The 24,896-nt window shown below is 45.4% G+C and overlaps 1 protein-coding gene and 1 non-coding gene across 2 annotated transcripts in view; one reads left to right on the top strand and one right to left on the bottom strand.

Annotated features, from left to right (window-relative positions):
• Positions 1 to 24,896, top strand: part of PRKG2 (protein kinase cGMP-dependent 2) — a 90,843-nt gene that overhangs the window by 27,779 nt on the left and 38,168 nt on the right. Inside the window, exons 4-6 of the mRNA XM_061583217.1 lie at positions 8,468 to 8,581; positions 10,929 to 11,034; positions 13,528 to 13,591. Coding sequence (XP_061439201.1) covers positions 8,468 to 8,581; positions 10,929 to 11,034; positions 13,528 to 13,591 — 284 coding nt within the window. The remainder of the gene's footprint in view (positions 1 to 8,467; positions 8,582 to 10,928; positions 11,035 to 13,527; positions 13,592 to 24,896) is intronic.
• Positions 9,687 to 9,804, bottom strand: LOC133364663 (5S ribosomal RNA). Its single transcript, XR_009757994.1, has one exon. It is a non-coding gene; the product is annotated as a 5S ribosomal RNA (ribosomal RNA).

Below are 24,896 nucleotides of genomic sequence, written 5' to 3' on the forward strand. Positions count from 1 at the left end.
CCCATTTACACACATGCTTGTGGTGGTCTGTGTGTAAATGGGGGAAAGGGAAAAGTCCTTATTAAGGATCATCAGGAAATGCTTTGGAAATAAAACTCCCAATATCATAGAATAATGCCATTATACAGATCTATGGTGTAACCACACTTGGAATACTGTGTTGAGTTCTGGTCACTGTACCTCAAAACTAGGGTTGCCAGGTTCATGGCCTGAGACTGATCTTGTATCTTTAGGAGAAGAGAAAGTCAGACAAGTGCAGGTGTTCTTGCAACATTGTAATGGGAAAAACCACCAGGTGGAATTCTCCCTTCCCCCTGCACAACTTTTAAAGATACAGAAGACCTCTTGGTTGCCAGGCCCAGCCTCCAAGTGGTCTTCTGTATCTTTAAAAGTTGTGCAGGTGTCAGAAGGCAGAGCTGGGGTCCCAATCCCGGGGAGCTGGATCCCGGAGAGTTGGGAGAAGAGTATTCGGATGGATGGCAGAGGGAAGGGGGAGGAACTTCCCCCCTTTGGAGCGAAGACGAAACAGAGGAACTGCCAGTGATAAGGTCGCTTAGCAACGGGGAGCCTGAGCCCTCCCTGGACATTCTCACGCCTCCCCCTCTTTCAGGCTCAGAGCAAGAGGGGGAAGAGGGAGGGCTGCTCACAGCCGAAAAGCGGGGAGGCAGTTTACCATCAGCCCCTCCCCTATCCCCCATCCTGGAATCGGAAACTTCAGAAGAGGAGGGGGTGATGCTTCCCCCCTCACCGCGCACACGCAGACAGCTGAAAAGACAGGAGAGAAGGGGGGGAAGGCGGGCAGTACCTGAGGGGCAGTTAAGGAGGAGCGAAAGATTGCGCGCCCGTTTGGCCCCTTCTTAAAGAACAGGCGGGAAGAAGTCCCTTGCTCTGTCAACTTTCTCCCAATGCCACAGGACCTGTATCCCTGTATTGATTCATGAGAAAACGCAGTCTTTGTTTGGACATTACCCTAATAAAACACGAATTAACTACAATCGTTGGTCTGGTTCCTGAGTCACATCCTGGGCCTGACAGCTTGACAGAGCCACCTAAATCACCCTCAACGCTCTCTTCACTTGACTGGGACAAGATGTCAAAGGGAGCAGCGGGGGGGGACGAACCCCACTTCTGAGACGGAAGAAGTGGAACTCCTGAGGACTAAGGTAGCTGATTTGCAGACGGATGTTCAAGCCCTGCTAGCAGCAGTCAAGGCGCTGAAGACGGATAATCAAACCTTGAAGGCCACGATAGACCAGATGCGAACAGCCCCTCCAGCTGCCGTAGTAAAGGTTCCCATTGGATTGCCCCCAAAATACGCGGGACAAAGTGATCAGTTGGCAACCTTCGTGGCTCAATGTGAGTTATATCTGGATGTCAGGCACACGGAATTTCCAGACGATGGGGCTAAAGTAGCTTTCGTGATTAGCCTCCTGGAGGGAGAAGCTGCAAAATGGGTGACTCCGTATCTCGTGAGAAAGGATACTGTCTTAGGAAGGTACAGAGGATTTATACAGGAGATGACCGAGATGTTTCAAGACCCGCAAAGGGCTGAAACAGTAGCGCAGCAACTAGGCGTTCTGAAGCAAGCTAAAGGGACTGTTTCCGAGTACACTAACGCTTTTAAAATTCTGTCCCAGGAAACTGGTTACAATGATGCCGCCCTGATGTTTATGTACCGGAGTGGATTAAATGCTGAAATCCTGGATGAGTTGGCCAGGACCTCCCCCCCCGCTGACCTACCAGGGCTCATCCGGCTATGCCTACAGATAGATCACCGGATGGAAGGAAGGCGCCTGGAAAGGAAGCAGGAGGTCCCGAGATACTCAGCCTCGGCATCCCGCAACAAGACCCTTCCCACTACAGGGATGGCAGGTAATGCAACTGAGGGACAGGGAGGGGCTAGGCCAAGACTGTCGGAAGAAGAAAAGGAAAGACGACGCCGGGAACGTTTATGCTTTTATTGTTCAAAGCCGGGCCATGTGGCCAGAGACTGTGGACTGAAAGGGGGGAAAGCCGAGCCGTCGGGAAACTAGAACACCCAGTCCACGTGCAGGCCGGTGGACTGGGGGCAGCGTTGTATAAAGGCCCCCCAACGATCCAACCTCCCTCAAAGGGGGTGTTGGTCTTGCCTATTCGGATTACAACTTCCAGAGGAGTGGTGTTTAATTCCACTGCCTTAATTGACAGTGGAGCCTCCACAAATTTTATTGATGCAAAGTTAGTCAATCGTCATGGAATTTCCCGGTGGAAACTGGACGCTCCCCTAGCTGTGGAGACTATCGATGGGAGACCCCTGAAGTCAGGAGGGGTGACACAAGCCACAGAGGAAGTGAAACTTCAAATCCCTGGGCACGAAGAGTTCATTTCGCTATACGTGTCAGATCTCTCGAACTTTGAGGTGATTCTGGGAATGGCCTGGCTAGCAAAGCATGAACCCAAAATAAGTTGGAAGGAGGCGGTGGTGTGGTTCACCTCACAGTATTGTCAGGAGAACTGTCAACCTGAAGGAATCAAGAACACCTTAGCGGGGGCAGTGCAAGAGATCGAGCAAGTGACCCTGCCGCTAAAGTATGAAGAATTCAAAGATGTGTTTGATGAAAAAGAGGCAGAGACTTTACCCCCCCACCGCCCTTACGACTGTGCGATTGATCTAGTGCCAGGAGCCAGCGTCCCATCAGGGAGAATCTACTCTCTCACAGAGAATGAGAGGGAGGCCCTGAAGGAATTCCTGGATAAAAACCTGAGGCGAGGATTCATACGCCCCTCACAATCCCCTGCTGGAGCGCCACTATTGTTTGTGAAAAAGAAGGGGGGGGAACTCAGACCCTGTAACGACTATCGCGCATTGAACCAGATCACCATCCCCAACAGCTACCCGCTGCCCCTGATCTCAGAGTTGCTGGACCGACTGCGCTCTGCAAAAATCTTCACGAAGTTGGATTTGAGAGGAGCGTACAATCTGATCAGAATGGAGGAGGGAGATGAATGGAAAACAGGATTCTTGACCGCTTACGGACAGTATGAATACCTGGTCATGCCGTTCGGGCTTTGTGGAAGTCCAGGAATTTTTCAAAAATTCATGAACGACGTGTTTAGAGACTTGTTGGACACGTATGTAATCTGTTACTTAGATGATATTCTGGTGTTCTCAAAGAACCAGGAAGACCACGACCAGCATGTGAAGACGGTGTTGAAGAGACTGAGAGAAAATCACCTGTATGCTAAATTAGAGAAATGTGGATTTGACCTCAAGTCTCTAGACTTCCTTGGATATCGAATCTCAGCGGAAGGCGTGGAGATGGACCCAGGGAAAGTAAGCTGCATATTGGACTGGGGCCAACCTGTCACCAAAAAGGATGTACAACGGTTTTTGGGGTTTGCCAATTATTACAGAAAGTTCATTCCAGGGTTTTCCAAATTAACAGCTCCTCTGACTGACTGTTTAAGGGGGAAGAAGAAGTTTCAATGGACAGAGAACGCCACCGAGGCCTTTGAGGAGCTGAAGAGAAGGTTTGCTACTGAGCCCATTCTGTGCTTTGCTGATCCGAACCGCCCTTTCGTAGTGGAAGCAGATGCTTCAGATTTTGCCATCGGGGGGGTCCTGCTACAATTAGACCAAGAAGGGAAGGAGCTGCACCCCTGTGCGTACTTCTCTCGGAAGTTAAAGCCTGCAGAGAAGAACTACACAGTTTGGGAGAAGGAGCTGCTGGCCATCAAGGACTCTTTTGAAAACTGGAGACAATACCTAGAGGGGACCTCTCATCGAATTGAAGTGCGCTCCGACCACAAGAATCTTGAAAGCCTCCAAACAGCCAGAAAGCTGAACCAGAGACAGATAAGATGGTCCCAGTTCTTCACTAGGTTTAACTTCCAGATTACTTACCATGCCCAAGCCAAAAACCAGAGAGCGGATGCCTTATCCAGACAGCCACAATACAAAGAAAGTGAATCCGAGGACCAGCCTCAGTACGTAATCCCGCCAGAGAAATTAACGTTGGGAGTATGCCAGCCTTCATGGGAAGAGGAACTCAAAAAGGCACAACAAGAAGATGCAGACATGCTAAAATATCAGCAGGAGACGGGACAAGGTCAAGACTCAGAAGTAACCTTTCACTGGAGAAATGGACTGTTATGGTTCAAAACCGCCAGATATGTGCCAGAAGGGGAATTAAGGCTCAGAATCCTATGCCAGTGTCATGATTCCATCACAGCGGGACACTTTGGGATTTACAAGACCATTCAGAACGTGGCCAAGGACTTCTGGTGGCCTAAAATGCGTCGGGATATTGAGAGTTATGTAAAGTCCTGCTCTGTCTGTCTGCGGACAAAAACACAAACAGGGACACCAGCAGGACTGTTACAACCGTTGCCTGTCCCACACGAACCCTGGAAGGACCTCTCCATGGATTTTATAACTGATCTACCCAAGTCCCAAGGAATGACAGCCATCTTAGTAGTGGTGGATCTACTTACCAAAATGGCACACTTTCTTCCTTGTGCAGGGGCCTTAGAGGCTAAAGAAACGGCCAAGTTATTCATAAAAGAAGTCTACCGGCTGCATGGATTGCCAAACAGCGTAGTCTCAGACCGAGGAACTCAGTTCACAGCCAAATTTTGGAGAGCAATGTGGAAACAGTTGCAGACGGAATTAAAACTCTCCTCCGCCCATCACCCCCAGACAGATGGGCAGACGGAACGCTTGAATGCCGTTTTGGAAAGATATTTACGAAGTTATGTGTCCTATCAACAGACTGACTGGGTATCATATTTGCATTTTGCAGAGTTCGCCTACAACAATTCTCTGCACTCCAGCACTCAACAAACCCCGTTCTTCGCTAATTATGGATTCCATCCTAAAGTCTTTCCAAGCAGCTCAGAAGGAATGCTGGTACCGGCAGCTGAGAACTTCCTTAAGGAATTGCAAGCGGTGCAACAGACACTGAAACAGCAGTTAAACGAAGCCAAAATGGAGTACAAGCGAGTTGCTGACCTGCACAGGAAAGAGCCCCCCCCCCTTCAACCGGGAGACCAGGTATGGCTGTCCACCCGCTTCCTCCAGATGCCGGGCAAATGTAGAAAATTACAAGACAAGAGGGTGGGTCCTTTCGAAATAGAAACTCAAATCAATCCCGTGGCGTACCGACTGAAGCTGACTGACACGTTTAAAATACATCCTGTGTTCCATTGATCCCTCTTAACGAAAGCCGCCCCTCCCAGTGAGTTACGGCCGGAGGAACCTCCCGGAGCTCCACTCCTGGTAAATGAGCAGCTTGAGTTTGAAGTTGAGGAGATCTTAGATTCCAGGATCAGACGCCACAAGCTGCAGTACTTGATTCACTGGAAAGGCTATGGGGTGGCTGACAGATCATGGGAAGATGCAGCTGATGTGCATGCTCCAGAATTGGTAAAACTTTTCCATCAACGTTTTCCCCACCGTCCCAAGCCAGACAAGGGGAGGGGGGCACAGCCTGGGAGGGGGGATGGTGTCGGAAGGCAGAGCTGGGGTCCCAATCCCGGGGAGCTGGATCCCGGAGAGTTGTGAGAAGAGTATTCGGATGGATGGCAGAGGGAAGGGGGAGGAACTTCCCCCCTTTGGAGCAAAGACAAAACAGAGGAACTGCCAGTGATAAGGTCGCTTAGCAACGGGGAGCCTGAGCCCTCCCTGGACATTCTCACTCCTCCCCCTCTTTCAGGCTCAGAGCAAGAGGGGGAAGAGGGAGGGCTGCTCACAGCCGAAAAGCGGGGAGGCAGTTTACCATCAGCCCCTCCCCTATCCCCCATCCTGGAATCGGAAACTTCAGAAGAGGAGGGGGTGATGCTTCCCCCCTCACCGCGCACACGCAGACAGCTGAAAAGACAGGAGAGAAGGGGGGGAAGGCGGGCAGTACCTGAGGGGCAGTTAAGGAGGAGCGAAAGATTGCGCGCCCGTTTGGCCCCTTCTTAAAGAACAGGCGGGAAGAAGTCCCTTGCTCTGTCAACTTTCTCCCAATGCCACAGGACCTGTATCCCTGTATTGATTCATGAGAAAACGCAGTCTTTGTTTGGACATTACCCTAATAAAACACGGATTAACTACAATCGTTGGTCTGGTTCCTGAGTCACATCCTGGGCCTGACAGCAGGGGGGAGGGAGAATTCCACCTTGTGGTTTTCCCCATTACAGTGTTGCAAGAACACCGGCACTTGGCTGACTTTCTCTTCTCCTAAAGATACAGAGTCAGTCTCAGGCCATGAAGCTGGCAACCCTGCTAAAAAAGGATGTCATAGAGCCAGGAATGTTTCAGGAAAGGACAACCAAAATGATCATGGGGCTGAAACAACTCTCCTAAGAGGAAAGATTGCAACATTTGGGGCTTTTTAGTATAAAAAAAGGCAAGAAAGGGAGGACATGAATCATGACAGAGTGTGTGAACTTAGTTCTGGAGAAGGCGGATAGAGAGAAATTTCCCCCCCTTTCATGATGTTAGAACCCGGGTAATCCAGTGGAGCTGAATGTGGAAAGATTTTGGGCAGTGCATGGTTTAAGTCTAGAATTAGCTACCACAAGGTGTAGTAACTAAGGCAACTTGGTTGCCTTTAGAAAGGGATTAAACAAATTAATGAAGGGTAAGTCTATCAGTGGCTACTAGTCACAATGGCTATGCCTGTCTCCGGAATCAAGAAGCGGCATCCCTATGAATTCCCATTGTTGGGGAGCCACAAGGAGGGAGAACGCTGTCACGCTCATGTCCTGCTTCCTGGCTTCCTATTGGCTTCTGGTTGGCCACTTTGTGAACAGGGTGGTCGGCTGAATGTTCCTTTAGCCTGATCTAGCAGGCTCTTCCTAAGTTCTTCTGCAGGCTATCAACAGCTGCAAATCCTGATGGTGATATGCCATCTCCAGGTTCAGAGACATTCTGGATACCAACAGGAGAGGGCTATTATCAACATGCCCTGCTGGTCAGCCTCCCAGAGGCACCTGACTGGTGGCTGTGACAAACAGCATGGTAGATTGGATGAACTGTTCTTATGTTGTTATGCACCAAGGCTGTGGGGCACCATATCAAGGGATGGTTAAATAAGACATTTGGAAATTGTTCAAAGCAAACCTGTTCAGCCAGCATTTGAAGGCTGATGTTGAGATTGAGATTTCAGGCATGTCTAAAGGTGCTGGGGTCTTGGGTTTGTTCTTAGGTAATCTAAACAACTCTAGATACTGCGGTAGCTCAGTGGTGGAGCACATGATTTGGATGCATGAGGCCCCAGATTCAGGTAGGGATGGGAAAGGTCCCTGTTCAAAACCCTAGAGACCTGCTGCCAGTCCGTGTATTGTATATGGGCCTTTCCCAAGCTGATGCCCTCCAGATGCTGGCTGAGCTTGATGGGAAGTTGTAGTTCAAAGCATCTGGAGGATACTAGATTGGTGAAGGCTGCTGTTGCTGTAGACAATGCTGAGTTACACGGACCAATGATCTTACTCATTCTATGCTGGGGTTTTATGTTCCTAATCGTTGTGAACCACACAATTGGTTAACCACATGATTCAACATTCATGCCATTGACACTGTGGCAATAACTCTGCTGTGAACACAACATTAGGTACAGCTCAAGTGCAACTGAGCTACATTCAAGGTGCTAGTTTTGGTGTATAAAGCCCTATACAGCTTGGCACCAGGATACCTGAAAGATCATCTCCTCCCTATATACCCAGTTGATCACTGTGCTCTGCAGGTGAGGGCCTCTTCCAGATGCCATCTCATCAGGCCCACTCAACACAACATAGGAATCAGACCTTTAGTGTAGTAGCACCTACCCTTTGGAATTCACTCCCCTTAAATATTAGGCAGGTACCGTCTCTGCTGTCTTTTTGGTGCCTACTGAAAACCTTCCTCATTCAACAAGTAGGTAGATACCTTTATCCCAGTCTTCATCTGTCCTGGAATTGTTTTAAGGCTTTTTTTAAAAAGTCTTGTTTTTGAGATGTTTTTATTGTTGTATCACCTGCTGTTTGCCACCCTTTTGGGAGGAAAGACAGGATATAAATTTAAGAATAAACAAACCAACAAACGTACAGGGTATCGTAGTTCTGTTAACCGTGAGTAGATCATTTAGTGCAGTATTATCTGTTTTGACTGGCAGCAGATCTCTATGGTTTCATGCAGAGAGAGGAAGAGGCCTTTCCAGTGTCTCAGGCACAGATATTTCCCATTGCCTGCTAACCTGATCCTTTGTTAAAAACTGGAGATGCCAGGGACTGAACCTGGGTCTCTTTGCGTGCAAAGCATGTGCCTTACCATTGTGTTACACCTTCTTGCTGGAGGTCAATAGCACATAAAGGACACAAATAACCATGCAGTAAATGTGACACTTTTTCTCAGAATGATGGAAGTTTTTAACTAGAGCTTTGGTGGAGGAAGGAAGAGAAATCATGTGCATGTCTGTATTATAATTAAACCCCCTTCTTGATGCTTGTTTTTTTTCCACTGCAGAGGGCAGGTTGGAGGTCTTTCAGCAGAACAAACTTCTCTCATCAATTCCTGTGTGGACAGCATTTGGGGAGTTGGCAATTTTGTACAACTGCACAAGGACAGCCTCAGTGAAAGGTGTGTGCGCATCCCTCAAAAGCTTGCAAAAGCAGGAAAACAACATCAAAAGGATGCTCTTCACTGACTGCAGAGATTGTGATGATAATGAGACAAAAAGGGAAGAGCTATATAACAGCCATGTTGGGGTCTTATGAGTCTAACCTTGTACCTTTGGGTTGATCCAAGAATCCATAGAGCAGAGATGGGAAGCCTGTGGCCCTCTAGATGTTCTTGGACTCCAAATCCCATCAGCCCCAGCCAGCCTGGCCAATGAGCTGTAATCCAACAACATCTGAAGGACCACAGGTTCCCTATCCCTCCCATAGAGATTCCGGTGTACACCATCAGGTATGTTGCCTTACGTATACACTCATGGGGCCTGCACTGGCGATGACTGACCAGGAATGAGATCTTGGGGTTGTAGCAGATAACTCGATGGAGATGTTGACCCAGTGTGTGGCGGCTGTGAAAAAGGCAAAATCCATGCTAGAGATCATTAGGAAAGCTATTGAAAATAAAACTGCCAATATCATAATACCATTGTATTGCATTTAAGCCATTTGTAATATATGTTTGCATTGTATTATTAGGATTACAGTGTTACACTTCATTGTCTTTGGTATCTGTAATTTTATTTACTGTTTGCTGCGATTTCCATTGTATTTTGGCTGTTTGTACACTTGTTTACATTGCATTACAGTGGTATGTAGAATCCCCTTTTTTGCTTTACCTCATACTGGGTAGTGACTCCTTTTTTGCACCTGCTTGTGGACTTTCCACTTCCAGTGGGCATCTGGTTGGCCACTGTGACAACAAGATTGGACTAGATGGGCCATCGGCCTGATCCAGCAGGCTTTTCTTATGTGCTTCTGCGTCTAGCTGTGGCTGAGGTCTTACACAGCTGAGTTTGGTGGAACAAGGTGTTGCAAAGGGAGTGAGAAAGTGAAATACCAAAATTGGAGTAGGCCTTCTTGGCTGAAAAGGTGGGTCATGGCTTATTGTTGTTATATGCCTTCAGGTCGATTAAGACTTATGGTGACCCTGTGAATCTTTTTTGGATATATTCATAGGGTTTTCATGGTAAGAGGTATTCAGAGGTGGTTTTTACCATTGCCTTCCTCTATGCCTACGGCACCCGGTATTCCCAGGCGGTCTCCCATCCAAGGACTAACCAGGCCTGACCCTGCTTAGCTTCCGAGATCAGATGAGATCGGGTGTGTTCAGGGTAGTAGGCCGTAGGGATCATGGCTAGGGATGGGCAAATCAGTCAGTTTCTCATTTTTCAATCTTAAGTTCAGTTCTCCGCATTTCCACATCAGTTTGCAAATTTCTTTTTAAAAAAGTCCTCATGGAAATTCATCAGCCTTGGAGAGTGATTTCCCCCCCTAATATACACATTTTTTGTAGTCAGTTTTGCCTAATACACACATTTTTGCAAAGCATATTTTCCCAAATAAATTAGGGAACATAATATTAGAGAATATAAAATTTTCCCTAATATAATCCTTTTTGTATGTTGTTTTCATGAATCTATGCATTTTGGGGCATACTTTACCTTTGTTTAGTCACTATTGTGTACATTACATGGCTGCAGAGGTGCATTGCATTATTTGGAGAAGTGCAAATGTCTAAGGATGGCTCTGTTTTGCAAAGTGCAAATTAGGTAGATTCACCTTGAAATGTGAACCAAATTTAATTTCTTCCCCCATCCCTAATTGAGGTAGGCAGATGTGGAGGAACATCCTGGTGGTTTGACTTGTCAAAGGCCAAAGGTCGCCTATTTGAACATCATTACTGAGTCTAAAACTTATGGAAAATCTAAGTTTATCTTGATACTCTAACCAAAGGTAGCTACTGTGGTGTCTTCCAAATGTTGCTGGGCTCCCAGCTCCCATCAGCTTTACCCAGCATGGCCATTGGTCAGAGATTATGGGAGTTGAGGTCCAGCCACATGTGGAGGGCACTGTGTTGGTTACGCTTGACCTATTCTTGGATCTTTAATATGAGAGGCAGCCGATAATTTCTTTTATCTATTTGCAGTACTTAGAAGCTGCCTTCACAAAGAAATTGTTCAGGGGAATGTACGTGGTGAAAGAATAAGTAATCGCAATGTAAAATCGTATCATAACACTAGCAAGGTGTGAAGCTGTTAACAGCACTTTGGTGACAATTCCTGCTATAAAACGATGATACAAATATACCCCTGTGAGAGTGTGAACACATTCTCAGTTTCACGAAGAACTTAAGCGACTGTGCTTACTTCAGTGGGCTTGTATTGGCTGACCATGGGCTACATTTTGTGTATTACAGAATCATTGACCTTTTACCTTTTGCTTTTCTCTTCCCGTCCCCCCCGTTCCTAAAGCTGTCACCAGTGTGAAAACATGGGCTTTAGACAGAGAGGTCTTCCAAAATATCATGAGGAGGACGGCACAAACAAGACATGAGCAATACAGAAACTTCCTCAGAAGGTAATCACAGCTTACGCTTAATTTCTCAAGGTTGGCAGGTATTGCTTATTGCCTTTAGGGGGGCATCTGTGTAGGTACATTGGCTGTATTTGAACATAATGGTTGAACATTACAAGAACCAGCCTATCCTCACCCTGGGCTTGTACCCCTCCTCTCCTTTCTGACATGGCTGTCCTGGCCTGCCTTCAAGTCAGTTCTGACTTATGGCGACCCTATGAATAGGGTTTTCATGGTAAGCGGTATTCAGAGGGGGTTTACCTTCCTCTGAGGCTGAGAGGCAGTGACTGGCCCAAGGTCACCCAGTGAGCTTCATGGCTGTGTGGGGATTCGAACCCTGGTCTCCCAGGTCGTAGTCCAACACTCTAACCACTATGCCACACTGGCTCTCCCGACATGGCTGTCAGGAGGAGGAAATCAGAACCTTCCATTTCTGTTTAATATTTACCACTACTTAGCATGTCATTCAAATAATAAACAGTAGTTAATTTTAACTATGGTTAGTGAAAAAAAGACCTGCTTCATAAGCCACTTGGATGGTATGACAAGCTGTGGGAAATGAAAAGCAGAAGAGAATACTTCCAAATTCCTCCTCAGGGCCATGCTGGGGATGGGGGGCGGGGAGCGCAGGGGGAGGCTAGGCTCATTCTCGTAAAGTTATACTAGTTTTGTGGTGCTCCCTGACTGTTGCTATTTTCGGGTGGGATTCAATCACACACTGGCAAATTCAGATTGGCAATTATAGCTGATTGTAAAGTCTTGCACAACAAGCCCACTTGCCCCAAAAGATTAGTCTTTTTGTGATAATGGAAGTGATGGGGGCACTGGAAAGTATGGAATGACACTTGCTTGGACACAACTTCATCTAACCTCCCTGCAAACAAATTAGAACGAATGCTGATTAAATAACCATTGTCGTCTAATCTCCCTGCAAACAAATCAGGGGTGAATGTTTAATATCAGCAGGTGATGTGAAGTGCCCAAACAATATTTTACTGAAGATTAGCAAAGATCCAAGATTATCACTGATCAGTTGGTCATTAAATCCACTACTAGCCATGATGGCTATGCTCTGCCTTCATGGTGGGAGACAGTATGCTTCTGCATACCAATTGATGTAAACGGCAGGAGGGGAGAGTGCTCTTTGAACTCAGGTCCTGCCGGAGGGTTTCCCATGGGCAACTGGTTGGCCACTGTGAGAACAGGATGCTGGACTAGATGGGCCACTGGCCTCATCCAGCAGGCTCTTCTTATATTCTTATTCTCTTGTTCTTAGATTTGAAACCGATTGCCGAGTAAAATTTACCTTCTCTAGAAATTAAGATTTGAATGCTTTTATTTAATTCTTTACTGCAAGCTATTTGTTATAAAGCACCCACTTAATGAGTCACTGGTTGTGGGTGAAGTATCTGCAAGTTTACCATGGACATTCACTGATTTTAATTGCTAATCTATATATGGTAAACAAAATTTATGACACAGACAGAGCCTTGAGAGCAGTCTTGCAGGTTGAGAGAATTTTATTTACTTATGAAATTTCTTACTCGTCCTTCACCACAGGCGAGTTACAATACCACAACAATACAGTATTAAAACCAGTTAAAAGTATTTACATTTTTAAAAAATCAGAAGAAGGAAATATTTCTTGCAGGTGTTTTTGATCTTGGCTTGTAGCCTGCACTCCCTGGGGCTCCACCTCCATATTCATGGCTATCAAGTGCTACTAGCCAAGATGACTATGTTCTTCCTCCACTGTTGGAGGTGGTATGCCTCTGAATTGCTGGGAATTGCAGGTGTGGAGAATGTTGTTGTGCTCAGGTCCTGCTTGGGGACATCATGCTCATTGGGGCATCTGGTTGGCCACCATGAGAACAGGATGCTGGACAAGAAGAGCCATTGGCCTGATCCAACAGGGCTCTTCTTACATTCTCCTCTCTTTAAGCCAAACCAGAGATGGATTGATTCCATAAAGGAAGCTACGGACCTAAACTTACAAGATCTGAGCAGGGCGGTTCACGACAGATGCTCTTGGAGGTCACTGATTCATAGGGTCACCATAAGTCGTAATCAACTTGAAGGCACATAACAACAACAAATACAGCAGCATCCCTCTTCAAAGAAAGAGGCAACTTAAATAACAATAAAATATCCTGTAATATCTACAGTGATGCACACACCATTGGGAGAAGTGTGCCAATACACACACACGCACACACACACACACATTTTTTTTGGAAAACTTTTCTATCAACTTTTCTATGGGTAGCTCTCCTGTACCACTCACTGCTAAACTTGACACTGCTAAACCTGACCATCATCTGCTTACTCTGGTTTCTGTTTAAGATTGATCATGCATGGTATCTTTTTGGCTTGAAGTCTATAACAGCAACTAAAAAGAATCCAGCTAGCCAAACAATAACTGTTTACAACAGGAAAGTTGAAACTCTATATACATGTTGATTTAAATGCAATCATTTGGTATTTATTTTTTTAAAGTGTATCTTTGCTGAAGAATCTACCTGAAGATAAATTGACAAAGATTATAGACTGCTTGGAAGTGGTAAGTAATTTTATACCCAGTTGCATGGGCTTCCAACAAGACATCTTTTATGCTAGTTTAAATCTTCACCAAAGTTGTTGTGGGACAGAGTCATACCAAGTTAGTTACTTCAGTGTTTTCTGTTTAATCACATAGCCCAGATGCACAATACTTAATCAGGGATTGTTTTGTAAAAGATAATGTAGATTTGTATCCACTTTAAGTAAGTGCAAAATTTGGCAGAACTTTTTCACTGTGCAGTCTACTATCCAATTGATGCCCTTGTGCTCTCAGAAAGGCTTTTAAGTCTCTAGTGCCTCCTGACAATCAGCTGCAGAGAATTGGGGGGAACCTCTGGAAGAGGATGGAAGGTGCCATACGAGGGCTCCAAGGGGAATCAGCAAAACTTCTCCTCTTTGGTTAGTGGATGCTTCCATTGGATTAAAAGCCCTTCCATGAGTTCAAGGCCACCAATGGGAAGGGCTGTCATTGCATCATATGATGTGGGCAAATTATGCTGCCTAACAGCACAATCCTATACATATTTACTCAGCCCATTCAATTCAGTGGGGGGCATACTCACAAGTAAGTGGGTCACAAATAGCAGCCTGAGTGGCTGAAGTTTAACAGAAATAATAAATAATAATAATAAATTTTATTTTTCAGCCGCCTATCTGTCCGGGTTAGGGACACTCTAGGCGACGAACAACAGAATAAAGCAATACATATACATCAACATAATCAAATTTTAAGCTAAAGAAACCATCCGTTAATTCAATTGTAACATAAATTAATCTGTCCCAATCTTGTAGGCCTGCCTGAACGGCCAGGTCTTCAAGGCTCGGCGATAGCTGGACAAGGAGGGAGCATGCCTGAGATCAAAAGGGAGGGAGTTCCAGAGGGTGGGGGCCACAACAGAGAATGCCCTCTCTCTGGTCCGCACCAGCCTAGCTGTTCTCACCGGTGGGACCGAGAGAAGATCTTGCGAGGCTGATCTCGTCAGGCGGCACAATCGGTGATTCTGGAGGCGTTCCTTCAGATATACTGGGCCGAAACCGTATAGGGTTTTAAAGGTCAACACTAACACCTTGAATTGGGCCCGGTAGACAACTGGTAACCAGTGAAGATCTAATAACACTGGGGTGATATGCTCCCAGCGACGGCTATGCATAATCAAGCGTGCCGCCGCATTCTGTACCAGCTGTAATTTCCGGACCGTTTTCAAGGGTAACCCCACGTAGAGCGCATGGCCAAGTATACCAGAAGAAGTACAAGAAACACCCTGCCCTGTGGCACTGGGCAGATAGCATGTTAGTAGGAAAGTTATACCTAGTCTGATGTGATAATTTTATGCAGAGCCGTTTTTGTCTTGTGTTGGGGAACACAAGATAAAAACAGCTCAGCACAAAGAGGTGATCATGGACAGTGTAGGGAATCTGCTTTGCAATGTAAAGCAGGGGTTTCCAAACTGTGGTCCATGGACCTCATTCAGGTGGTCTGTAAAACTACAGTTAAAATCATGTAACATCTAGTACATGAAATTGCTGCAGCAGTCAAGAAAAAATCATTAAGTGGTCCTCAAAGTCCCTCAGCAATTTTAGGTGGTCTGTGAGAAAAAAAGTTGGGGAACCACTGATGTAAAGCAAGCAATTAATTTATTTAAGAAATAGAATGAATGTGGGTGGGCAATGCTGTTCCAAAAAGATTGTGTGTGTGTGTGTGTGTGCTTTCACACTGCACTTTATTCCGTTATTCTGATGATTTCTTACTTGGTAATTTGTGCATTATATTTGATCTTTCACACAACGTACAAGCTAGCTCCGGAATTCTAGTGGGATGTAGTGCAAGCTTAGTGCAAATTTGTGTGATAAATGATATCAGAAAAAATCTGTTAGCAAGGCTGGGAACCCGGAAGATTGCAGGAGATTTGTGCTAGCTGCAGCCACTCACGTGACAGGCATCCCAGCATGCAGTGCATTCCCACACTTTAGTCGCACATTGGGGTTTTTTGCCTGATGAAAATTGTACCGGTATTCCGGCATCAGCGCAGATAGCAGCAGCATTTCCTACACACACCCCTGTGTCAATACAACTAAAATAATTTTAAAAGTCAGATCCTAAAGGGAGAGGGCTTGCATGGCGACGGGGTGAGATACTAGACCTCCTACACAGTGGAGAACAGGGTGCATGTGTATAATGGGTGAGGGATGAAAACCAGCTGTGCAAAAGAAAGTTGCACAAAATGCCAGTATATTGGCTGAAAAAAATGCTGTTCCTTTATGCAACAGGTACTGCAGTGTGAAAGGAATTTTAGAAATCAGGACAGAAGTGTTACTTTTTTAATTCGTTAAACTGTGTGTGTGTGTGTGTGTGTGTGTGTGTGAGTGTGTGTGTGTGAGTGAGTGAGTGAGTGAGAGAGTGAGAGAGAGACAGAGAGAGAGAGACCTAAGGAGGACCTAAAATGGCAACAATTATATAAGGAGCAGGAGCAGGAATGAATGGAGGTAGTGATAGTGACTGATAAGACAGAAAGGCAAAGGCTTTCAGAATAAATGCCACAGTTTTCATTGCACTACACAACCTCCCTTCTTCAGTTATACTTATCAAATACAATGATGATCTTGCAATTGGAACAATTATTTGAAACCTACATTATTAGTAGGGTTTTTTTTGCTTGTTTATTTTATTTATTATTTCAATTTGTTGATTCTTGCTTATTTATTTGTCCTTGTAAATGAGCAGAACAGCTCCAGGCACATTGGTTTATTGTGCACATTATTATTGTGTACATATATAACTTTATTCTCCAGCAGAACAAATGATAAAAAGGAACTCATTCAGCTTCCCATATCACCAGTCCTGAACTTAAACGTGCCATTTAATTCAGTGGAACGTATTTTTCTTCTTGCAGAGTAATCTGTTAACGATGAAATGTAATTTGAGATACATTTAAAATATTTCAGGTGAGATTTATGCCCACCATTTGTGTATTGACTGATACCTGCTTTTCGTTTTCTTTCTGTGCTGGCAAAGCTAACGCCTTCCTGTGGGTGATCTGAATTTCTTCCAAGCTAGTGTTTTGTTTGCAACACACTCCTTCCATTTGGCATTGCCAGCACTGAAACAACAGTCTAGCACAGATTGTTTGCTGGACTGGCCTGACTATATAAACAGCCCAAACAATTGGACTGCAGTATGTTGTGGGGAGGCACCAGAAAGATGGGTAGTTTGCCTGGGTCAGACCATTGGACCATCTAGCTTAGTACTGTTTACACTGACTGGCAGCAGCTCTCCAGATGTGTAGACAGGAATCTTTCCCAGACCTACCTGTAAGGGACAGGGACTGAGACCTTTAACATACAAAGCATGTGGTCTACCCCTGAACTGCAGCCCTTCCCCAGGGAGGCTGCACATGATCCAAGAAAGCCCCATTGGCCACTTAGCCAGTTGATCAGAGCATATTGTGAACAATACTAAGGTTGTCCGCTTGAGGCCCTGAAGGGACCAGGTGCATCTGCCATTCTTTTCAAGAGGAAGGACTATAGCACATGTATTTGATACACAAGGTCACAGGCTCCATCTCTGTCATCTCCAGATAGGGCTGGGAAATGGAAGCTTAATCTAGACAAGACAGATGTGCTCTTAGTCAAGAGGGAGACAGACTCTGGAATAGGGACTCAGCCTATTTTGGATGGGCTTGTACTACACTTGAAAAATCAAGTTCATAGTATGCAGGTGGATTTGGATTTGCATCTGAGTGACCAGGTGGCAGCAGGAACCTGGAGTGCCTCTGCCCAGCTTAGGCTGATGGCCAACTGTGCCCACAGCTGAGGAGATCAGACTTCAGTCTAACAGATATGCAAGGACCCTTCTAAGTGATTTCTATGAGATGAGCCAGCCAGCCTGGTTGCTCCTGTCTGTCAGTGTTATTAGCCAGTGAAGTCAGATCTGTGACTGATAAGGGCGTTGTTTGGACACCAGGCAACAGGAATCCCTTTTAGTGCACGTTTCCTGCTTCTGTCTTTGTTCCTAGTCCTTGGAATCTCCATAGTTTGTTCTTCTTTTTCCCGTAGCAGACAGGAGGGATTTTTCCTGTCCTGGGTTTGCCTGAGATCAGGCAGTGCCCAGAAATTATTTTCTGCAAATACTACCACACAATAAGTATGTGTGAATGTCACTTGAGGCTCATGTAGCCTCGGTGGCACGGAATGCGTTCTACCAACTTCGGTTGGTAGCCCAACTACGTCCCTATTTGAGTAAGGAGGACCTTAGATCAGTGGTACATGCTCTGGTAACCTCGTGTTTGGACTACTGCAACGCGCTCTACGTAGGGCTACCTTTGAAGACAGTTCGGAAGCTTCAGCTAGTGCAAAATGCGGCGGCCAGATTGCTAACAAGGACCAAGCGGTCCGAGCATATAACACCTGTTCTGGCTCGCCTGCACTGGCTTCCAATATACTTCCGGGCCAGATTCAAAGTGTTGGTATTAACCTATAAAGCCTTATACGGCGCAGGACCACGATACCTGTTGGATTGCCTCTCCCGATATGAACCTGCCCGTACACTACGGTCTACTACGAAGGCCCTCCTCCGGGTTCCGACTCATAGGGAGGCCCGGAGGGTGGCAACAAGATCTAGGGCCTTTTCAGTGGTGGCCCCCGAACTGTGGAATAGTCTCCCCGAGGAGGTGTGCTTGGCGCCGACATTATTATCTTTCCGGCACCAAGTTAAAACCTTCCTCTTCTCCGAGGCATTTTAATTTAAGTTAATTTAATTTTAAATGTGTTGTAATCTGATTTTAGATTTTGTACTTTTTATATGCTCTGTTGTATTACTGTGTAATTTTATTGTATTTTTTGTTGTTCACCGCCCAGAGAGCTATCGCTAGTCGGGCGGTATATAAGTTTAATAAATAATAAATAATAAAGAATCCCCCTCCCCAAAAGGCAAATGTGAAAACTTTACAAAGAGACTTACGCATGTCTCTTGCTTTGCAGGAGAGAAAGACCAGGGACTGGTTAACAATTCACTGTACAGTTAGTTAACTCACAATGCAATTGTATACTTGTCTTCTCAGAAGTAAGTCTCTTAGAGTTTAATCCAGCTTACCTCCAAGTAAGTGGGTACACTTTGGTTTGGGCTTGGCATTTGAGGAAAACAAGGTTCTTGTGCCTTTAACAGCTATATGGCAGGCAGAAATTCAACAGGTCAAGCCTTTTCTAGTCTCTTATTTTGTGTTATGCCATGCCCTCATGGCAGCCCTTTTGTGATATGCCACACCCCCATGCTAGCCATTTTTGTGACTGGTGCCCCCAGAGCTCTCTCAAAATTTTAAGTGTGCGCTCTGGTCCAAAAAGGTTGGCAACTCCTGGAACACAGAATAAATATTACATCATTTGCTACTTCTCTGAAGACCATTGCATTTGGGAAAAAGCCAAAACAAGCTGCATTATCTATCTGTCCAAACACAGATTGTGCCACCGTTTCCCCCTTATACCTCCACTTTGTGAAAGCTTCCAGGGCTGACAGCCAAAGATGACTCAGATTCTTATTTAAGGGAGGCTTTTAAAGTTTAATAAAAAAAGAGCGGGTGATATTAATAAAGGCTGTGATTTCTTTTTTTCCGGAGATGAGAGGAGAGGGTGATTCTGCCTCATCATTGAAGTGCTTAGCAAAAGGGGAGGGGGGAGCAGTTTGAACAAATCTTTGTTGGGTCCTCCAAGGCTAATAACGTCAGGGGTCTGGGAAAAGAAAGCGAAGCTGATCTGTGGCTGGTTCCTCCACCCATCACATTTAGAAGATGCTAAGATGCTTATTGTTAAAAAGACCAGTGCTTGGAACATTTATTTTAAAAAGGAATTAGTTCCAGTTCACCCCCTCCAAGAAGCAACTAAGTCCTACTCAGAGTAGACCCATTGAAACTAATTAACCTAAGTTAGTCATGTCTATTAACTTCAGTGGGTCTCTTCTGGTACTACTACTACTACTACTACTACTACTACTACTACTACTACTACTACTACTACTACTACTACTACTACTACTACTACTATTATTATTATTATTATTATTATTATTATTATTATTATTCAGCCACAATAGTGGCTGTATACTATAGTCAGCATGGATTTTTCACATTTTGCAATGTTAAATTGAAAATACTCCTCCTGCCATTCTGATCCTTGGTAAGCTCATTTCAAATCAAAACCTTACAAAACTTATCGTCCTGAACTTAGAAACGCTTGCTTAACAACCCTCTAAATTTTCATGGCGATATACAAAACAGTCAGAGAGAATCGAGAGTTCAAAGTCTAAAAAGAGAGAAAAAAACTCCAGAGCCCTTTTGGACTTTTTTCTCTGTGAGTTCTCATAATCTGTTGAAATTCATTAAAAATCAGCCACATTCACAGAGTACCTGTAATCCTATCACTGACCTTGCCCCATACTCTGACCTTCATCTTCTGCAGTTTAAAAGTTAAAAAAAATGTGTAGCTGATCTTTAATTAATTTATGAAATTTTGGCTTGAACTCAATGATAATGTCGGGCATGCTCAGTAAGAACCTACTGTCACTGTTCTAAAAGTCAGACTCACAGCTGCTGGGCTTGCCTAGGGGGCCACACCCACACCAGACTTTGATTTCACTTGAGACAGTCATTGCTTCCCCCCCAAAATCCTGGGAAGTGTAGTTTGTGAAGGGTGCTGAGAAGAGATTCCTACTCCCCTGACAGAGCTCCAGTGGCAAGAGTGGGTTAACAGTCAGCCACTCTGATTAAAGCTCTGTGAGGGGAACAGGGCATCTTCTAGCAACTCTCATCACCCTTCACTAACTACACTTCCCAGGATTCTTTGGGAGAAGCCATGACTGACTAAAGTGAAATAACAGTCTGGTGTGGATGTGGCCAGGGACAGCTTTGATTTAAATATGGGTGGGAGGCTACATGTGCCTGATGTAGAATAAAAAGGTGGGGAAAACCCTGGAAAAGAATGATACTGTTCACAATGTTTTCCTTTTGGAAAGGAAAGGGGCTTCCCCTCTGCCCAGTGCTCTACCCCCCAATACCCTCCTCTCCCCTCCCCTCCCCTTCCTGCCTTCCTCCCCCCCTCCCCTCCCCTCCCCTCCCCCAGGTCAGTTTCACCTATCCTAAACATGATTGCACAAGAGTAAATCCTACTGAACTCAAAAAACATGCAAATGATCAAAGCTGTCCTCCCCTCCTTCTCCCTCCCTCCCATCCCTGCCCTCTTGCCCCTTTCCTGGCCCTTCCTTCATCCCTCCATCCCCCTTCCTCATCCCCTTCCAACCCCCTCCTTCCCCATTCTCCTCCTACATCATAACTGTGCCTACTGTGTGGCAGTGAGGGTGGCGAAGAAAGCCCACTTCTCTGCCTCCATTGCATCCTCAAGTAGCCGTCCTGTGGAGCTTTTCCGTATTGTCAGGGGTCTGTTGACATCAGCTCCAGGAAATGGAGTTTTAGACCCTTCAGAGGCCCACTGTGAATTGTTTGCAAGGCACTTTGAGGGTAAAGTTGCTTGCCTCCATAGCAATCTTGATGCCCCATCCACATCTACTGTGGTCCCCAGTGAGGTGCCTAGTGAAACATCCGCTGCAACGTCTTGGGAATGGCTTCAGTCGATGTGGCCTGATGCTTGTGCTTGTGACAATGTGGCCAGCAATGTGTCCTCTCGACCCTTGCCCTTCTTGGCTTATTAAAGCTTGCCAAGGGGGTTTGACTGAGTGGATCCAGGGTGTGGTCAATGCATTGTTGTGGGAGGGAGTGGTTCCAGCTGCCCTGAAAGAATTGGTGATCCAACCGCTCCTGAAAAAGCCCACCCTGAACCTATTGGTTTACAACAAGTACCGTCCGGTCGCAAATACCCCCTTCTTAGGGAAGGTGATTGAGAGGGTTGTAGTGCAGCAATTGCAAGTGCTCTTGGATGAAACAGATTATCTTGACTCACTGTGTTCAGGCCTGGTAATGGGACTGAAGCAGCCTTGGTCGCTCTGATGACCTTTATCGGGAGAAGGACAGGGGGAGTGTGACCCTATTATTCTTACTTGATCTTTCAGTGGCTTTGGATACCAGTGATCATGGTATCTTTCTGGGCCGATTTGGTGAGATGGGTATTGAAGGCACTGTTTTACAGTGGTTCCGATTCTATCTCCAGGGTCATTTTCAGAGAATAGCATTGGGTGATTGTCTTTCAGCCCTCTGGCAGTTGTGCTGTGGGGTGCCGTAGGGTATCATCTTGTCCCCCATGCTGTTTAACATCTATATAAAGGCCTTGGGAGTGGTCATTAAGAGATTTGGGGCAAAGTGTCAGCAGTATGCTGATGATACCCAGCTCTATTTCTCTGTTAACATCTGAACCGGGAGAGGCCATGCAAGCCCTGAACTTGGTGGTGGGCTGGATGAGGGCCAATAAACTGCGTCTGAATCCTAGCAAGATGGAGACACTGTGGGTTGGTGGTTCACGAGTTTGGATAATTGGTCAGTTGCCTGTTTTAGATGGGGTTGCACACCCTCTGAAAGAGTAGGTTCGTAGTCTGGGGGTGTTCCTGGATTTATCTTTGTCGTGAGAAACCCAGGTGACCTCAGTGGTAAGACAGCTGCAGCCATTTCTGGACCGGAATAGCCTGACCACTGTTGTCGATGCACTGGTAACCTTCAGGCTGGATTATTGTAATGCGCTCTATGTGGGGCTACCCTTGAGGTTGGTCCAGAAGCTGCAGCTGGTGCAAAATGCAGCAGCAAGACTGTTCACAGGTATCGCCAACATGTCACCCCTCTGCTGAAAGAATTTGCACTAGCTACCTATTAGCTGCTGGGCCAAGTTCAAGGTTTTAGTTTCAACAAGCCTTTTAAGTAGAGACCTTATCCTAGTCTGCGTCTGTGTTGGAATTGCTTTTTAATATGTTTTAAAAACTTTTTTAAAGATGTTTTTAAAGCTTTTTAAAAAATGTTTTTAAAGATGTTTTGTTTTAATATATTTTAAACCCAGTTTTTATGATGTTTTGAAGTGCTTTTAGTGCTTTTGTTTGTCGCTCTGGGCTCCTACTGGGAGGAAGGGCGGGATATAAACCTAATAAATAAATAAATGAATAATTCTCAAATTGGTTTTTCCCCTCATTCTTCTCTTCCTTCTTTCAACCCCATCTTCACTCAAGGACAGAATCATTTCCTTAACTGTGCAGAGTCTCGTAGCACCTTAAGAACTAACGATGCAGCAGAAACTTCCTTTTGCCTGCTCAGTTCTTCAACAGCCCTTTTTGGTTCACAACTATAGCCTCTACCCTTAGCTTGATCTATGTCTAATCTTAGATTTTTCTTGTATTATTTTTCATTTCTAAATGCCACACATAGATTTAAGGGGTGGTATCCAACAAATTAGTTCCATTTGTGCAAGGATTTCTGCTTGCACAGTGGAATTTCCCTTCCACTCCTCCCCTTGAACCCTCCCCAAATCTGCTCTGGAGAGTTGTGGGAATCCCCAGAACAGATGTAAGGGGCATGCGGGGGGCACATGGAGAGAGGAAGTTCCACTGCGCAGCCAGAAGCCCTGGCACTAATGCAACTATTTCACTGGACGCTGAGGACAGAATTGACCTTGTAGAGCAGCAAGGCTATGGCTGTTTTTTAGGAAAAAGACAGGACAAGCCTTGGACTTGTTTGCTACATTCCTTGGGAGGGGATTTTGGCATTGTTTTCGTTTTCAGTGAATCTCTGCTTGCTTTTCATCCAGACCAGGGGTCTAGTTATGGTTTCTGAAACTAGCTTGTTAAATGAACCAGAGCTTGTTATGAGCCACGGGCCTGGTCCAGATGACAACAAGCGAAGATGAAATTAAGCGATGCTGAAATCCTCGTCCTGTGCTTGGTGAGGATTTTTTTTTAAAGTTTTTATAAAAGCCTTGCCTGCCCACCGAGAGAAAGTGCTAAAAGTGCTTTTTAAAAAAGAAATGTCTTCAAAGCTTTTAAAAAAATGTTTTTAAAGTTGTTTTGTTTTAATGTATCTTAATGTCTGCTTTACGATGTTTTAAAGTGTTTTTAGTGGTTTTGTTTGCCGCACTAGGCTCCTGCTGGGAGGAAAGGCAGGATATAAATCAAAATACTAAATTTAATAAATAAATAAAAGCTGTCGACCCTAACCACTGGGTGGGAGTGGGTGAACAGGAGATGTCATACAGTCAGGGGGCCTAGCGCACCTAGTGCTTGTTTCGAGCAGCTGTGCAAAGCTTTTTAAAAGTATAAAGGCAGAAAAAAAGCCCTTACCACCACATTTAAATATGGTAAACCAAACCGCACATACATAATGGAATTTCTTCTACACCACCCAAAAAGAGCAGAATTCCCTGACTTTCATGGGAGCAAATGCTTCCCTGGAAATGAGGAGCAAAATCTGGTTCTGCACAAATTGTTTCTGTTATATTGATTATTCAGCACTTAAGCTTCTGCCCTTGATCTTATTGACCAGTGCTGCGGAATCTCAGCATGTAAGTAGCAATTGATTGTTGAGCAATCAATTAAAAAACCCTTTCAACAGACTAAAAAGGCACCCACAATTAAGTGGGCAATGCATTTTTAACTGTTACAGCGCAATCCTAACCATGTCTACTCAGAAGTAAGTCCTATTGAATTCATTGGGGCTTACTCCCAGGTAAGTGTGGTCAGTATTGCCGTCTTAATTATTTCCTTACAATGCAATCCAAACCCAACTTCCTCTGGGATCTTGGGCTGTCCTAACTAAGCTGGGACTGTGGTGGCATAAGTCCCTCAACTTGGCCAAGCCAGGGCTGTGCTGGGTCAGCCAGAGCTCAGCCAGTGGCAGAGCTTGGAAAAGTTACTTTTTTTGAACTACAACTCCCATCAGCCCCAGCCAGCATGGCCACTGGATAGCCCATGCTCACCTGCTGGCTTAACATGCAGTGGCCCCTCCTAGAGGTTCCTGAATGGAGTTTGGAATTGGGGTAACTTGCTCTGGCCTAAGTTACAGTGGCATCCTATAGTTAGGATTGCTCTGGTCATGTCTGCAGTTTTTATATCTTTTAGGCACACAAAAGAGGGACAGCTCTTCTAAGATGACCCCTGTTGCAACATATGCATATGCCATCTTCGTTCTTCTTTTCTGTAAAACTATTGATTGTGACATGCATATTTTAATCTGTTAATTGATATGACAGCCCTAGTTAACGATTGGGCACATAAGCTGGCTTCAGCAAATCTAGCTTGATTTAATGCAAGCAGCAGGGACACATATGGCGCTCCAGATGTTGGACTGCAACTCCCATCAGCCTCAGTCAGCACAGCCAATGGACATGGAAGATGG

The sequence above is a fragment of the Rhineura floridana genome, chromosome 9 (assembly GCF_030035675.1).
Source record: "Rhineura floridana isolate rRhiFlo1 chromosome 9, rRhiFlo1.hap2, whole genome shotgun sequence".
Lineage (NCBI taxonomy): Eukaryota > Metazoa > Chordata > Lepidosauria > Squamata > Rhineuridae > Rhineura > Rhineura floridana.